This window comes from Pyrus communis, chromosome 15 (assembly GCF_963583255.1).
Source record: "Pyrus communis chromosome 15, drPyrComm1.1, whole genome shotgun sequence".
NCBI lineage: Eukaryota > Viridiplantae > Streptophyta > Magnoliopsida > Rosales > Rosaceae > Pyrus > Pyrus communis.
The window spans coordinates 22096236-22113047 of NC_084817.1; the positions used below are offsets into that span (position 1 = coordinate 22096236).

Sequence of the window (16812 nt, forward strand, 5' to 3'; positions counted from 1 at the left end):
TAATTACAAGCGAAGAAAAGCACTTGAGAGAAAAGCATGATGACTTATAGCCGTTATGTTTTAACTTCTTCCATCCAACAACACTCTATATCCAACATTAAAATCATTCCAAAAATAATCTATCCTTGAAGATACAGGCAAGCTCATATGGCATTTTTTCCATGAAAATCTCGCCAAAAAATGGATTAGTACAACTAAATTTCTCTAATTAGACGACATAATCCTAAAGCCAAGATGTACTAGTAGCGCTACAATTGTCACGAAGCTCATGAGCATCCCGCCTAGAAGAGCCCTATCGACAAAACCCCAATCACTCAAACATCCTTGGGCTTGCTCTTGCTTGTTCTGGGATCGCAAGCCAATTTCATCCTCCACCTGTTTCTCGACATGGTTCTTTCGCTTCCTCAGTAACCATCCAATCGGATTTCTACTGTTCCAGTGGTCCAGCAGAACGGCGTTCTTTGTTACAGCACATTCTTCCGAGGTAGCCTGTCCTCCACAGCTTTCTGGTCCACAGGCACAAGTTTCTGGCGAAGTTGAACACGCGCAAGTCTCACAACTGTTGGCACCAGGGAAACATTTCTCCTGACTACGGTTTTCATTTGTTGAGGCGGATTTATCGTTTATGTGAGGGATGGTCTCAATCACTTCTCCAAAAACCGACCACCTTCCCACCGATGTTATCTTCACAATTGCTGAAGTCCCCAACATACTTTCTGGAGCGGCTACAAGAACCTGCACGTATCCCTTTGTATGGCCAACCTAGGGCAAATAAAGAACATAAATTGTAAACATCACTTCAGTTCCATCCACGATTGAATAATTGTCCTAAACCCCAAAACTCTTTGGCTAACAATGGCCATCATGGTGTTATAGACCAAAAGATAAATGGCAACAAAATTGAAATAATAAACACTGCGTCAATACATAACATTATGAGTTATATCATCGAGAGACATAAGACTGCAAATTGTAAGTCATCCTTGCACTTCGAGAAAATATAAACAAACAAACAAATGTTTGTTCAACTCAATTGTAATGAAATGTAGATCCAAAGATCAATACCTTTATTATTAAACATTAAACTGAATTTTTAGTTTCTTCAATTATGCATGCAATTAAGTAATAACTCAAGTTTATCATTAAACAAAAGGCTTAATTATTGCTAAACACCCTTAAACATAAGCACAATGTCTGTGTCACTTTGCCCCCTGAAACTCAAAATGTGTCATCTTATCCCCCAAAACGTCAACTTCGTGTCTCACTTTGCCCCATTTCTTTGTCAACTCTGCAAGAAATCCATTAAGTCCTCTGATGTGGAATGAGTGGGGCCCACTTAATGCTGATGAGATTGCCATTTTATTGCTACATAATCTAAAGCACATATGAGAGAGTTGATGGAATGGGGCAAAGTGACACGGGAAGTTGACATTTGGGGAGTTAAGTGACATTTTGAATTTCAGGGGGCAAAGTGAGACTAATTCAAAGCAAAGCGTAGAATTACTCCAGATACCTGCTTGAATATCATGTTTTATTCCATAGACAATACAAAAGAAGCCAGCCGTTTATCCCCAGTACAACATTAACTGACATGATATATATAATACCCTAGGAAGAGACAACTTGTACAAACTACAATGTTACAAACAAAGAGCACATAAACTTACCAAGTGAGTTCCATCAGTCGCAATATCAGTTATCCATATTCTTTCCACCCTGCCCTCCATCGCAACATATGGTGCGAAAGCTTCAAAAGTAGAAGTCAATTCACGACTCCTTTTCTTCACTACAGTACTGGGGACCTTTTTCATCCTTGCAGCAGGGGTTCCTAAATTTACAAACAACATCACAAAAGCCAATTACAAATCTATGTATTAACTCATTGATTTCTGTAATATAGTGCACCACCTAACTTATCATCCTCACTTTCTGTTAGAAAGATTTTTGTTCCAAAACCGAAGTACACCAGTTTTGGTATGTAAATGTTATGGAAATTTAACAACACCATCAAGTGGTTAAAACAAATCTATAGGAGAATCTGTATTTATTTTTAATATGTACTAAGGAGACAATTATACATTAGAAAATGAACAATCAGAAGGGAAAACTGGTGGTCAAGAAGACCACACAACATCAAACAGAGGAAACGGGACAGCATAAAGAAAAACAAACTAGGGAGAACTAAATCCCTCCCACAAGCAAATTAACATGAAGCTGCCTACCAATCTCACCACATTTCGAGAAAGAAGAAGCTCTGAACTCAATGGAGACAGATCCCCAAAGAGCCGACTAAAAACAAACTTTCCACCGTAACACCACCATCGCCATATAGCTTTGGACTTCTTGCCCTTCCAAAACAATTTGTAACTTTCACAGAGAAAGGATAAACAATCCCTTGGCAACCCAACTAATAATATGTTTCTATTAAAAATTTGTAGCTACCTTATCATACAGGCAGGATTATCTGTATATTAGGCTGTCTTAGGTTTTAGCGATGGCATATAGATTGGCAATAAAGACTGGGTTTACCCAAATTTTCCCTCCCTCTGTTTCTCTATCTCATCTCTTCTAGCTCTCTGCCCGCTCTCCTCCTTTTTCCCCATTGTTCTCTGCCCCCTATCTTCTCCTTTCTTCCCATTGTTTTATTCTTTTTTCTTTATTCCTATCTTCTCTATATCTGGTCCTGCATACATTTGGGCACAGAGCAATTTTTGTCCGGTTTGTCCAACATTAGTGACTATTTGCCAAAAAGTGATAAAGCACTCCAAATTTTGAAGAAACTAATTTCTACAACAGTAGTAGCCAGGAATTTAGTAATATCACATTATACTCATCCGTCCGTAATTTTATAAAATATTCTTCAAATCAAATCCATGTATACTTTTTCTTGCTTATCAAACTGAGCAGGGGATGCATAATGTCACATGGTCTAAAAACAATAAACTTTATTGTAAATTCATATTATATCAACTTCTCATATATGGACAATGAAAAATGTTGATGCCATACTTTAACCATTGTGTATATGCATACGATGCCCTTTACGGCATCCCAAAGTAACTTGACCAGAAATTATCATACCTGGTCTAGGATAAAACTGCGAAATATGAACTTGAGAGAACTTGTACTCTTTAATAAGGCTAAGAGTTTGAGTAAAGTCTTCATCCGTTTCACCTGAGAAGCCAGGAAATAAGTGTAAACTCCTCCTGTAATGTTCTCTGGATTGCTCAATGCAGAGAATAAAGTAATCAAATCCCCCAAATTACCCACCATATCTCAAAATATAGAGATATGAAGAATATGTTATTGTTAACGCTGTTCTTGGCAAGCTAAATTTAGCAGCTGAGAGTATACTGATTACTCGCTGATTAGGTTATTAGCAACCAAATATTATCAAACATGTTTTTTAAAACTTTACAAACTTGCCGTTATTATCTATAATGTTAAACCACCTTAATTTCCTTTAATAAAGGCAAGAAATAAGGAAGAACAGGGGAAGCAATTCCTTCAAATTAACCAAGTAGGGGAAGCATTGGGAAGTAAACAATCACTAAGTTTACCACCAGAAATCATTTATATCCCTTTCATGCTAAGTTTACCCCTCAACATTTCCAACTTAATCTTAGTGCTTTATCTTGCTTTTTGAATTTGCTTTTGGAGTGCCACCGAGTCACAATCTTAAATTGAAATTTAGAGATATGTTACATCAATAATTGATCAACAAAGAATGTGGGCATAAAACATTTGATCTTTGTGAAAAACAAAAACAAACAGGAGCCACGACATCAGAATCAAGCTACTCACTGACCAGGAAATCCACATATTATATCAGTCGCAATCTGCATCCCTGGCACAAGCTCAGTTAGGGTATCTACCACAGTCTTGAACTCACTTACAGTATATTCCCGATTCATTGCCTGAATGAATAAGCATAGTTATTTGAATAAAGCAACCATAATGTAATCGGAAGTCTAGGTTTGTACATTTGTTAAATGTTAAATCCGAAGGAAGATAAAGTAAAGGATACATCAAACTTAGCTATAAGAAAATGGACCAATCCATGAAGAAAGAGAGAAGAAAAAAAATTAGGACTTACAGTCAAGACTGTATCACTTCCAGATTGGACTGGTACATGTAGAAATGAGTATACACATGGATGACGCAAAACCTCTGCTATTTCCTTCAAGTGCTCCAGAATGAATGGAGGATTCGTCATCCCTATCCGTAACATTGTGCTTGCACTAGGGGGGAGTTCTGCAACAATTGCATTCAATAAAATTGGTAGATTGACCCCAATGTCACGACCTGCAAACATCAAGGAACCGATTATTAATAAACTAAACAATGGCTTAAACAACATTTTGACTTCTTTTTTCTTTAAGTATTACTTTTTTGGTGTGTCCTGCCAGAAATGATTTCTCCTCCAACATCCAACAAACAATATACTAAAACTGTGAAGATGTCAACACACATGACTATGGTATACTTATTATTTACTCTATTTTTCTGTTCAAATATACTTTACATGTTTAACATAGATCTCAACCAACCACATCAACATTGCAGTTTTGAGATATAAAGCCCGAAAATTTATAGTGATTATTTGGAGATTATCTTACAAATTCTTACACTGCAGAAAGACAAGTTAAAAGAAATTATAAAAATTCTTACAAACTAATTAAGTATATAAATAAAAATTCAATGTTTACATAGTTGGGTCAATCCATCATGCTTGCAAGAATTCTTCACATGGATGTATAAATCACTCAAACCAAGTACCTCCAAAACGGAGACAAAGTCTCCCCGGATCAATGTTTTAAAAGGCTAAGGCGTGGGCAAGGCGTTTGATGGATAGCCCCGCCTAGGCGAAAGCCTTAAGGCATGAGGCGAAGCCTCACGAGACCTAATTTTTTAATACATATTTTATACATATAAAAATATAATAGTCACAAACTATTTTAACTCACATAACCAAGTTTAATCAAGCAATCAAATTAATCAATTTCAAACATCTACTTAAGTGCCTATTTATATGAGAGTTTTGGATAATATTTGGGTGGCATAGGTAGTCTTAAAAAAAGAGAAATAAGGAAAAAAATATAACGAATTTAAAAAAAAATAATAATATAACATTAAGAAAATAATAATCCAAATAAAAAGATGTTTTCTTTTCTACGGCCAATCATGAGAATGTTCAGGAAAATAATAAAAACAAAAACAAAACAATGCTTATCTAATATATATCTAGTATTCCAGATAAACAAGTACTTCCACAATCACTAATCAATCAAGCTCAACTATAATCACTAATCAATCAAGACAATAGAATTATAACAAAAAATTACCATAAGCACCAGTATCTTCACTGCTCAACCATATTTCCTTAACTCCATCAGCTACCACAGATTTTACACGTCCCACCTGCAGTGCTAAAATTCTAATTAAACTGGAAACAGATGTAATATTTAAGAAAAACCAATGGCATGATACTTACAAGGCTATCAATAGTATAACTTCCTAAATGACCACGAGCATGCTTTGTCTTGCAGTAAGTGCAAGCACCTAAACAACCAACATTTATGGGAAGAATCTCAACGAACTTGTTTTTCCTCACCTGTGGAAAAAAATTCCATTCAAATACCCCATCTCTAGACTAGTTAACAATATAAGGTAGAAACAGAAACACATGGCAGGAGTGAAGAAAGCAAAAAAAAGTGCTTGAATGGGTAACAATCAAAGAAAACTAAATTTTAGAAGGGACAACATAAAATGCAAACACCAAGGTACAAATCTCCAAAACGCACCTTAGGGAGGTCAAGTGCAGGCAATGTCTTACGGCTCAAAAGGCGCACCTCATGACCTTTCAAAGTCTCTTCAACGATTTCAACCACACGATCAATTTGCTGGACTCCTACAATACTGACACCTTCTAGCTCCTTTAGATCTCGACTTCCTTGTGGCACACACCCAGCCACCACCAGGGGCTTTCTTGCACCTTTACCTTTTGCTATCAGAGTGTCCATGGCAGACTGACTTGGAGATTTGACCGTGCATCTACATCAAGTAACAAAATCAATACATGGAGAATTATGAGTTAACGGATAATAAAAGACATCTCTCATAAGCATGTACTTACATAGATGTTAAAAAAATGGACAAATTATAAAGAGTATCGTAAACAAAACAAAAAAGCCAACTTCAAAGAGAGAACTTCAGTATTAAAACATGTGCACTCAAAGATAAGCAAGGCAAGCACACATATGGAATAGTTGACTTAAATATAGGAATAGCATTTAAAATAGGTCTACTAAAGTTCAAAAACTACAATGCCACAAATTATAAAATACGTATAAAACTCTAGCAAGTGCCAAAATAATGTCCCAAGGACTGAAGCACTAAATACTCCCTAACTTTGACTTTAAAATATAATTACTAGATTGTTTTCAGGGGTAACGCATGACCAGATCTACAAAAAAAATGAGACAAATAAAAGAATCCTCACGTATTTATGAGCCACAGGTCTGCCTCCTCAGGATTGTCACTTAATGGATACCCGAAAGCTGAAAGTTGACCAGCCATATATTCACTGTCACTCTGCCACAACAACAAAGTGCAGGGGGCGAAAACAAAAATGAGAAATTCAATGCATTCTCTAATGAATAGAAAATTTAGGAAACAATTCCAGTGACAAGACCAGATCTCATGCTAATATAACATTATGGTCAGTCCACTGTCTTTTTATAGATGGGAAAATAAAATGGAAAAATACGGTAAGTAGCCCATCAGTACCATCAGAAAGGATGCAAAATCCAAGGTAAAAGAACAAAGGACTTTAACACTCCAACCAAAAAAAGAAATAGCCTTTACCGCCATATAAATCCTACTTGTACCCACAATGACAACCTAAAACTTGATACCAATAGATCCATTTGCAATAGGTTGATAAGAGAGGATAATCAGCAAATAGCTGATATGGAAGATACAGATCTACACAAACCTCTAACAGCAAATATAATTGGATACACCTTTATTTCATTGAGACCTATAAAAGCAATGCAGCCATTGCTAGTTCTTTACTGAAGCCCCAGTTGACGTCATGCATTTCGTAAGGGACCATTTATCGATAGGACGTAGCCTGTCCACCCAATGGCTTTCCAGCCAACGCTAATGATTACTTAACATTCCACTAACTTCTATATATTTAATTCTAAGAAATTAACCTAATATTACACCCTCAAATTTTGATGTTCTCTAATCTTTTGAGCCCCTTCCAGCACTTTTTATAGATGAAACAAAATATTCAGTTACTCCGTTTCACAATAAACATATGGAAACTGCTTAAATACCCAACCTATGTGGCTACTTTTGTTTTCCAACCTATGTGGCACTTGATGAGCACACCTACATCATTGCATTGGAAAACCAACCACGTAACAGAAGCCAATGGGACAATTCCACGAGCATCTCCAAGGGGCTAGGCAATGGGCAAGGCAAACCATATGTACCTTGCACCATCACCTTTTACCGTCTCCAATGGATGACATTCGCCTAACAATTTGCCTCATCCGTTGGAATGACAGATTTCTGATTAGTCAAATGTTGAAGGCAAAGTACACATTTGCCTAGACAATTTAACTTTTCCCTTGTCATAAAAAATAAAATAAATAAAATAAAATAAAATAAAAGAAAGGATGGGAATAAAAGTGTAGCATTCTCATAACAGTCTTCTCTTCCAATGGGACAAACCCTAAACCCAACCCATTTTTTTTGTATTACATTTACATATTGTTTTCATTCCATCATTCTTTCCACGAACCGCATAAACCTTTCAATTCGGCTACCAAACCCACACGGTTGAACCATTCTCCACAACTCAAACTTAACAAAAACCGAAACTCGGCCCCTAATTATTGAACATGAAGCTAAAACTAATACTATATAGTTAAAATTGCAGAGTACAATTGGTAATTGTTAATACTAACTACAGAAAAATACTGGAACGGTAATAGAAGAAACCCTAAAGACGGACCTGGTTGTGTGAGCATCCAAATGTTTTGATATATATAGTCTGCCAAATGAAAAAAACAAGGTTAGGAAGAAAGCCATCTTCAGAGAGAGAGAGGGGAGAGAGAGAGAGAGGGGGGGGGGTGGGGGACCTGAGTGCCAGGGACTTTGTGAGAGAGAGGAGCGAGTGGGTCTTGGATTTGAGATAGCTTGGCGGTGGTATTGCGGCCATTGGGAATGGGTTTGTTCTTTGGGTTCAATCCCACGGTGTTTATCGGCAGACGAAAACCAGGAGGAGCTCCGCCGCCGCTCCCAATCAACAAATCCTCTATGTCCTCCATTTCCTTAGCTCTCTGCGACTGTTGAAGCTTCTCACTTCAAACGCAGTGACGACGGGCAGGGTGAAAGGTTATGTAACACTGTTTTTATTTTAACCCACTAAAAATCGAGTAATACTGAACTCACCCATGTTTTATTTTGAGGTGTGATATCCACACATTATTTTTTATTTCTTACACATCTTTTGTTAATTTCTGTCTGTTGATCTTCTTTAATTTATTTGATCCGACGGCCAAAAGTTAGAAGGGTGTGTGAGAAGTAAAAAAAGGTGTGTGGATATCACACCACTTTATTTTTTGGAGTTAACTTAGCCCGTAAGTATTTTTGGAAGGCTAAATAGCCAAAATGCTCTCCGAGATTTGCATAGTTAATAGAAATGGTCTCTGAGATTGAAAATCAATAGAAATGGTTGTCCACCATCAATGATTTTGGTCTATCCATTAAAAACACTTTGGCAATTTTCAAAACTTCGTAACTCAATCGATTCTTAACCAAATTCGACCCATAATATATCAAAATAAAGATAGGAAACTGTAGAACAAGATTATACCTATTTGGAAGGCCAATGGTGGTCAGAGATGGCCGGAAAATAGCCTAAAAGGTTACTGGTCTGCAGGAAAACTGGTAAACTCGTTGGAAACTGAGTAAATTTTAAACGTTCATAACTTCTTCAATACTCAACGAAATCGAGTGATTCAACAACTAAAATCATACTTCTCAACGAGACAAAGATAATGGTACCTTTCTTGATAGCTAACTCGTCATGGTTTGGCAGGAAAAAAGCTCGAAAGTGGCAACCATTATCTTCGTCTCGTTGAGAAGTATGATTTTCGTTTTTTAATCACTCGATTTCGTTGAGTATTAAAGAAGTTATGAACATTTAAAGTTTATCCAGTTTCTGGCGAGTTTTCCATTTTTCCTTTCAGGCTATTTTCTTGCCATCTCCAACAATCATTAGACTTCCAAATAGGTATAATCTTGTTCTACACTTTCCTATCTTCGTTTGATACATTACGGGTCGAATTTGGTTTAAGAAACGATTGAGTTACGAAGCTCTGAAAATTGCCCAAAGAGTTTTCAACGAAATAACCAAAATCATGGATGATGGACAATCTTAGGAACCATTTCTATTGATTTTCAATCTCAGGAATAATTTCTATTGATTATGTAAATATCAATGACCATTTTGACTATTTAGCCTTTTTGGATTTAACTGGCTTGTATATTGATGAGAAGAGTTTCTCAATATAATTTATTATCGATTTATAGAATTTCGTAATTATAATCCATACTGTTTATATTAACATTATAAATATAATATATGTAAAAAATAATAAATCAAAAATTGTTTAGCCATCAAACTATATAAAAACAATAGCAAGATATAGTACTGTTTATGTTAACATTATAAATATAATATATGTACAAAATAATAAAACAAAATTATTTAGTCATCAAACTATATGAAAACAATAGTCAGATATAGTTACAGTTAGTTGACTTAATTTTTTGCACAGTTTTTTTTGTCTATTTTTTTTTTAAAAGGGGGACAAGACAACCCACGGTTATCCACCCCTTCCAAAAGCCAAAAAGACTCACAAAGACATTTCAACCTCACATGATCACAAGTCTAGCTTCCATACCAACAATGGATTTTGAACCCAAGGCCTCCAATTTTTAATTTGAAGAAAGTCTCGCAATGCGTCATTTACTACTGAATCACCAACTAGTGGTTAATTTTTTTCAAAGTAATTTATAATATAAACATTTTAATCATAAACAAGTTAAACTTGCTCCGACGCGATCCCCACCGCATAACAGGTTAAACGCAATTTGCTATAATTGGAGTGAGCTTTTTAATTTTTCAAAAGGATATTTACAGATTGATTGGGGGTCAAATTCTCTATTTTTTTTCTTCCCGATATTCTTCCTTGCGAACGAAACGCGATCCATTTCCACAGTAATATCTGAAACAAAAATATAACGATTTTCCGGTCGTCGCCTTCATCCGGCTCTTTATGTTTAACCTACAATATGCATGGATTATCCTTCTGCCTTCATCCGGCTCGTGTTTCGAGTCCAAAATGTTTGGTTTCCTTAAATCCTCTGCCACCGAGGTTTGGCAGCGCAAGGCAGGCTCTTGACTACCTTTATGATCGATCCTAGTATGTTTTCTTTACACAATCGGGACATGCATTACAGGTTCGTGCGCTTCAGATAGACCAGCACCCCAACGCCAGTTAACGCAACAGCACTAGCAAGAACTCCGGTTTGCACGGACGTCCATCTGCTTTTTTGGGTCATTGTTGTTCCTGGCTGTGATATGCTTGGGTGGCCAGAATCAGAGAAGTCCAGATGCAACCTTAGAACCTGAGATACAGAGGAGGTACACTTGAGGAATAAACCATACAGCTGAAAAATGGTTACAAGTATAAACTCCAACACATCCCAAAATAATTACACATAAATCGCTGTGTCATATCCTCCATTGAATTCCTGTATAATTGTTAAAATCTAGAAGAAAAAATGGACACAATAATTATCTTTTAAGTATTTCATTTGTTTTCCCTCATGAAAAACTTCTCTTTCCCCAATTGTAATCTAAACACTCAGCCCTTCACCCCCAAACCTATGAATATAAAAGTTTCTCAACTTCAAACCGTTATTAAATGATCATTTGTCACCTTGTATCAACATATTGTCCACAAGATATTAACAACCAGATGATGGGGGGGGGCAGCGCGGGGAGGCAATTATGAGTTTAAATAATAAAATAATTGCTCCAAAATGCTTAAAAAAAAGCCTTAGAAATCCAGTAAATGAGCATAGAGTTAACATTTATACTACCTTCAGTCCCACTCCTCGAGCATGGCTGACTGCGCTAATAAGATCATCATCAGTTGCAAGTAGAACTCTGTCACCATCTTCGTCTTCAAACTGGAGGAAAGAAAATAATTACTAAAGTAAACACTGTGAAGCTTTGCAGCCCAATAAATCAGATGAAACCAAAGATTAGCTCAAAGTTTTAACCAAAATGTGAGGACGATCATGATCATTAGCAGCACCGATCCTTTTCATGATAGCAGATACCAGCTCATCTAAATTTTCCATGCCTGGAGAATAAACAAAAAAAAAAAAAAAAAAAAAAAGAATAAGAAAAGGCAAAACATAAGGTAATCTTCAATTCTAGCGTCGAAACATCTGGTCTGTAAGCACAAAAAAGTAAAAATAAAAAAATCACGTCCATCAACTCAGTCACAGAGCTCTCCCCACCCAGTGCTGATCCAGCCCAATGTAAAAACCAAACCACAGAGACCAAGGTCACCACACAGCGAATCTATGCCACAACTAATCCCATTGGTCACTAAATAAATGAAAATCGAGACCCCAGATTTCTAGACACTATTAGTAGAGGTGGATTATGATAGAAGGCTTCCCCCTATTTTTTAGTTTATACCTAGCTATCAACCAAGAGGAAAAAAGAAGATATACTCCCAAAAAGAGAAAAAGATGGAAAAAGCTATAAAACTAAGGGTCAGTCTAACTGTCAAGTAAACCTTTGTTTGTCTTAGACAGCACTCAGTTGGCCTATTCTTTGCTTATGTAGATTCCAAATCGATGACACCTGGATTAACAGATGCCACATAACAAATAAGAACTTTTTATTCTAAAGAAAGACTTAAGCTTCTAAATTTAGATAAGTGAAGGGTGAGCAACCCGACATCAATTTGGCATCCATGCAACCAAAAGATAGACTCATAGACTGCATTGTAAAATGATAAGGATAAACTTGATTGTTTGACGCAGAGGGGTGCAATAGTTTAACAATTTGTACCCAACTCTATCCTTTCACCAAGCAATCACTCCACAAAATATTCATGCTAGGAATGGTACATATAAGTAATCAAGCAAAGTGACAACAAAGTATGCTTGCAATGATTTTTGGCCTTCAACCACCACTCACCACAATTAATTCGATGCACTCGACCCCTAAGATCTTCAAATTTGAAGGCAAATGAATTTCCAAGACCAAGAGAAGGATAAGAAAACTTTCCATCTGCCCCATCAGATGCCATCAGTGCAGACATTTCACTGAAAACAAAAGACCCTAATTATGGTTACTGAATAACCAGGTTATCCAAAACAGAATCACTGAATCAGTGATGAAACAAAATTACAACATGCATTTGTGCAGATAATTTTTCTTTTCCATAATTTTCCTAACAGAAGACGTGACATAGAACCAAGCGCAATGGCGTTCTAGGATTCATATAGCCAACCCCACTTAGTGGGAAAAGGCTTTGTTGTTGTTGTTGTATAGTTTTCCTAACCTCAGCACTTCCAATCAAATTAGTCTCACTTCAGCACTAGACTGTTTAAGTCAGTAGAAAAATTGTGTAAGTGAACAAAATACATATATTAGCAAGTTTTGAATACCTTTGAGTATCGCAATCATCAGGTGGCTCCAAAGCAAGTGCTGAATCCCAGAATTTTTGCATCATTGTGTTTGCCATATCATTAACAGTTCCTGAGCTATTTTCAACCTAGGAAAGGAATAAACAACTACTTAATCAATTTATCCTTGGACGCTTTAAAAAAGTGATAAATGAGAACATCCAAAGGGGCTTTTAGATTCAAGCCTAAACAATGCAACTATCATTAGAATTAACCCAAGTTTTTTTCTTCCATTTCAATTTGGGCCAAATTTGCATTTATTATTTATGTTTCAAGGCTAATTAACCCTTGAAGGTAAATAATGGAAACAAATTAAAAGTCCTTCAATTTAATGCATTTATAGCACCAAATTTTGAATTCAAGTTTCAAACATTTATGGCAAAATTTCATAACTCGCATGCACCATAAAAAAAAAACCTCAGCAACAACTACAGTATATGCACATAAGATAAATATAATCTACATAAGAAAAAGATAAAAAATCAAGAATTTACATGGCAATCAAGGAGGAAAAGATGCATGTAGAATTTGTAAACCATATAAGGAACGAAATGGAAATAAAATAAAATAAGACAACCATGAGAAACACACTCACAAGACATGTTAGACGAGCTTCATCACAATTGGAAAATTAAAAACTAAACCAATAGAATGCATTGAATATATATTATATACTGGGCAATCCCATACCTTAAAAGTTCAATATATTCTGCAATGTAAAATCAACATCTTTCATATCCAAAGGCAAAGGAAAAAATGAAAAAAAAAAATTTTCTTCACTCTGATGAATAAGGCACACATCTAAACCATAACCAGGATGACTACCATAGAAATTGCCGCATGAGTTATCTGCAGAACATCCACACAGGCAGCAACGCATCCATCTGCACAAACAGATGTCAATACACCCTATAAACAGTAAAAATATGTACTATAAAAAGTACCACTCACCTCTGTCTAAGACAGGAAGATGTAAGAACTTCCCTTCATGCATTATATGCAGTGCATCAAGGATTGTTGTCTCTAACGTAGCACACTCAGGGTTTGAAGTCATTACCTAAACAAATTATTTGGATAGCACAAGTTGATTCATGTTTGTTCAAGGAAGCTTATTTCAAAAAAGGAACAGAGCTATATAGTTAATTCTAAATATAGAATAATCAAACATTCAATGGTTTAGAGGAAACCTTTTCCACCAAAGTCAACTCAGGAGAGAGATTTTGTGCCACAACTCGCATAAGGATATCCTTGGAACTGCAGTCAGTCAAAAGCAAGCATCATATGATATTCATTAGAGAGGACATACAACATCCAAGAATGGCATCTAACTCCAAATGTTCATAAACAAATATAACGTAAAGAACAATACGTTAGTATCCCCTGAATCTTGTTGCCCATTACAATTATAACTGAATTAACCCGCAACTCCCGCATCCTTTTTGCTGCAACATAGACAGGATCCGATGGGGAAACAATGGCAACCCTGAAATCATAGAGCTACAAGCTTGTCACAAACCTTAAACAAAAATTAAGCCAAAAGTGATAAATTGCATCCTCCCAAAAAGACCAAATGGCAAGTCACGCTAAAGAACTGTACTTCGTATTTTCACCAATGATGGTTGACAAGGATGGCTTGAACATTCGATCCCTCAAAGTTTCTAGAAAAGCATATGGAGCTGCAATGCATGATGATAAACAGAACAGAATAAGTTAAATTCTAACAGATGTATCAAATGTATGTACCAAAATAATAAACAAATAGGCTCTGTTAATACAGTGCACATTCTCTATAAAACAGAGGCTTTTGTAAAACTTTACTGTAGGAAGCAACTTCCAATCACACTCTAAGTAATTTAATAATATTTTCATACATTAATACGAACCAGAAAAATTGGCTCCCATCTGGCGTTCAACTCCTTCAACTGCAGCAGCAATGGCACTCCCCTGCTCTGCTGCTTTCTCCAATCTTGATATAGCATCATAGAGGCATTTTGTGATATCTAACAAGGCAATAACTTCACCACTCTCTACGACAGGGAGGTGTCTGAATTTACCTGTTACAGAAAAAGAAATGAAGTCATCCGCGTTGCCCAACGTAGCCATGATAAATGAAGATTTAGATGCAAATTCTTAGACAAACCCACTCGCAGACACGAATAATAATTAATAAATAAAAAACTACCAAAAACTACAACCTTGTTAGATAAAAAAACTAACCTTGGATCATTTTCTGAAGAGCTTCAAGAGCTGATGAATCAGAATTAACAAAAATAGGATTCCGCGTCATGATCTTCGATACAATTGTCTGCTCTGGTCTCAGCCCCTCGGCAATCACTCTAGCAGAAATGTCCTGAAAGCAAAAGTACCATAAGCAAAGCGGATACTCAAGAACTCACAAGAACAGCCAACTATGAGTTATAACTTGAACCTTGTCCGTCACAATTCCGGAAAGCAACGCATTTGAATCAGTTAAGAGCACAGCATCCACACGGCGAGCCGCCATCCTCCGACATGCGTCGGATACTGTAGTCCCCTCCGGAATAGTTAGGGCTTTCGACAACCTTAGCTTCTTCACGGTCCTCTCCCCACCACCAGACCTTTTAAATGTTAAAATTAAAACACCATTTTCGGTTAAAAATTAAAATTAAAGCTAAGTTTTGCAGACCCCAATTCTCAGGAAACCCAAACTTGAAATCAACTCAACTATACAAACGCAAGACAAATTCTCCAAGAAACCATTTTCTCGGGAAACAAACAAAGAGCAAACGAGAAAGGACAAGAAAAACTTACGAAAGGGGAGGAGGATGAGGAGGAGAGGAAGGTTTGGTGGCGGTGCCATTAGAGGTTCCGTTCTCGGGAGGGGCCGATTTCTTAACCCCGGCGGAGGGGCCGCGTTTTTGGCTGAGACTGGTCCGCCTCACACCCACTTGGCTGCTCATCTTTCTCTTCTCTGCGATTATTAGGGTTTCTCTGGTTATCTGAACTGCAGAAACCCTAATTTAGTTGCAGAGAGAAAAAGGGAACCCTCCCCCTCTCTCTCTCTTCTTTTCTTTTTGGAATTAAAATTGGAGCGAGACAGACAGAGTATTGTAATTTTCAATGGAGGCAGATTATTTGTCCTTTTTGTGTGGTCATAATTAAGTCATATTAATATTTTATATTATTTTTTTATAGAGATAATAAGATAAAAAAAGAATACTAATATAAAACGTTGTTTAACCGTGATCACATAAACAGGAAGGCACGGAAAGTAGAAGGGAAGGCCCTCCATCTTCAATTCCCACCGATTTGACAATTCGAATTAAACATAGAGGATAATTTTGTGGTGGCCACAGGAGCAGAGAAAATCGAGTGAACCGGACCAATTGATCTGATTCGGTTCAGTTTTTGAAATTTAAATTAAGTCACACAATATTTGAATTAATAACTAGGGGTGGATAAAATGACTGAAAAATTCGAAACGGAACTGAAATTTACCTACATTGAGACTGGGGCATACCAAAAACCGAAAAGCCAAGAAAGACGAAAGTTTCGGTATGGTATTCGGTTTCACTTGACCATTTATTCGATAATCCGTACCTAACTGAAATATTTTTAATATTTTACACTATTTTTTAAAAAATGATACTTTAAATGGTATAACTGTTTGGTTTTATGGGATTTAAAATTTCCGTTAAATTGATAGACGTAATCTTGAAATCGTTTAACATCAATTATTTTAGTCTTTCTGTGAAAATTTTTTGCTAAATTGAAGAAATCACCGATTTAAGATGAGGGATTAATTTGACAAAAATATCATCAATTTAACAGGAAATTTCTCACATAATAACCAAAATGATATACCATGAACAATCTCATAAACCACTTCTATTAATTTTAAATCTCAAAGACTAAAGTAAAGATTTATATCAATTTTAAAAACCATTTAAAATAAAAGGCCTTGAAGCAGATAACAAAATTTTTAAAAGAGGTAGACGGTAAAGACTAGGGGTGGGCACGGGCCGGGTGTTACAA

The 16812-nt window shown here is 36.3% G+C and overlaps 2 protein-coding genes across 2 annotated transcripts; both read right to left on the bottom strand.

The window, feature by feature from the left end:
• Positions 1–23: 23 nt before the first annotated feature.
• On the bottom strand, positions 24–8405 carry LOC137717750 (uncharacterized). Its single transcript, XM_068457214.1, has 11 exons — positions 8157–8405; positions 8030–8068; positions 6503–6594; positions 5805–6054; positions 5495–5614; positions 5346–5421; positions 4097–4305; positions 3809–3917; positions 3082–3174; positions 1668–1828; positions 24–762 (listed from the first exon to the last, which is right to left on the bottom strand). Exons 1-11 carry the CDS (start codon positions 8343–8345, stop codon positions 205–207), a joined length of 1896 nt encoding a protein of 631 aa, XP_068313315.1. The 5' UTR covers positions 8346–8405; the 3' UTR covers positions 24–204.
• Positions 8406–10267: 1862 nt separating this feature from the next.
• LOC137717578 (CBS domain-containing protein CBSCBSPB3-like) lies at positions 10268–15867 on the bottom strand. The gene is made up of 14 exons (XM_068456988.1): positions 15589–15867; positions 15227–15395; positions 15016–15148; positions 14682–14852; positions 14396–14474; positions 14168–14281; positions 13986–14052; positions 13750–13855; positions 13624–13682; positions 12781–12887; positions 12308–12435; positions 11374–11456; positions 11191–11280; positions 10268–10713 (listed from the first exon to the last, which is right to left on the bottom strand). The coding sequence occupies exons 1-14, from the start codon at positions 15735–15737 to the stop codon at positions 10540–10542; spliced, it is 1629 nt and encodes a 542-aa protein (XP_068313089.1). The 5' UTR covers positions 15738–15867; the 3' UTR covers positions 10268–10539.
• Between the last annotated feature and the right edge of the window lie 945 nt (positions 15868–16812).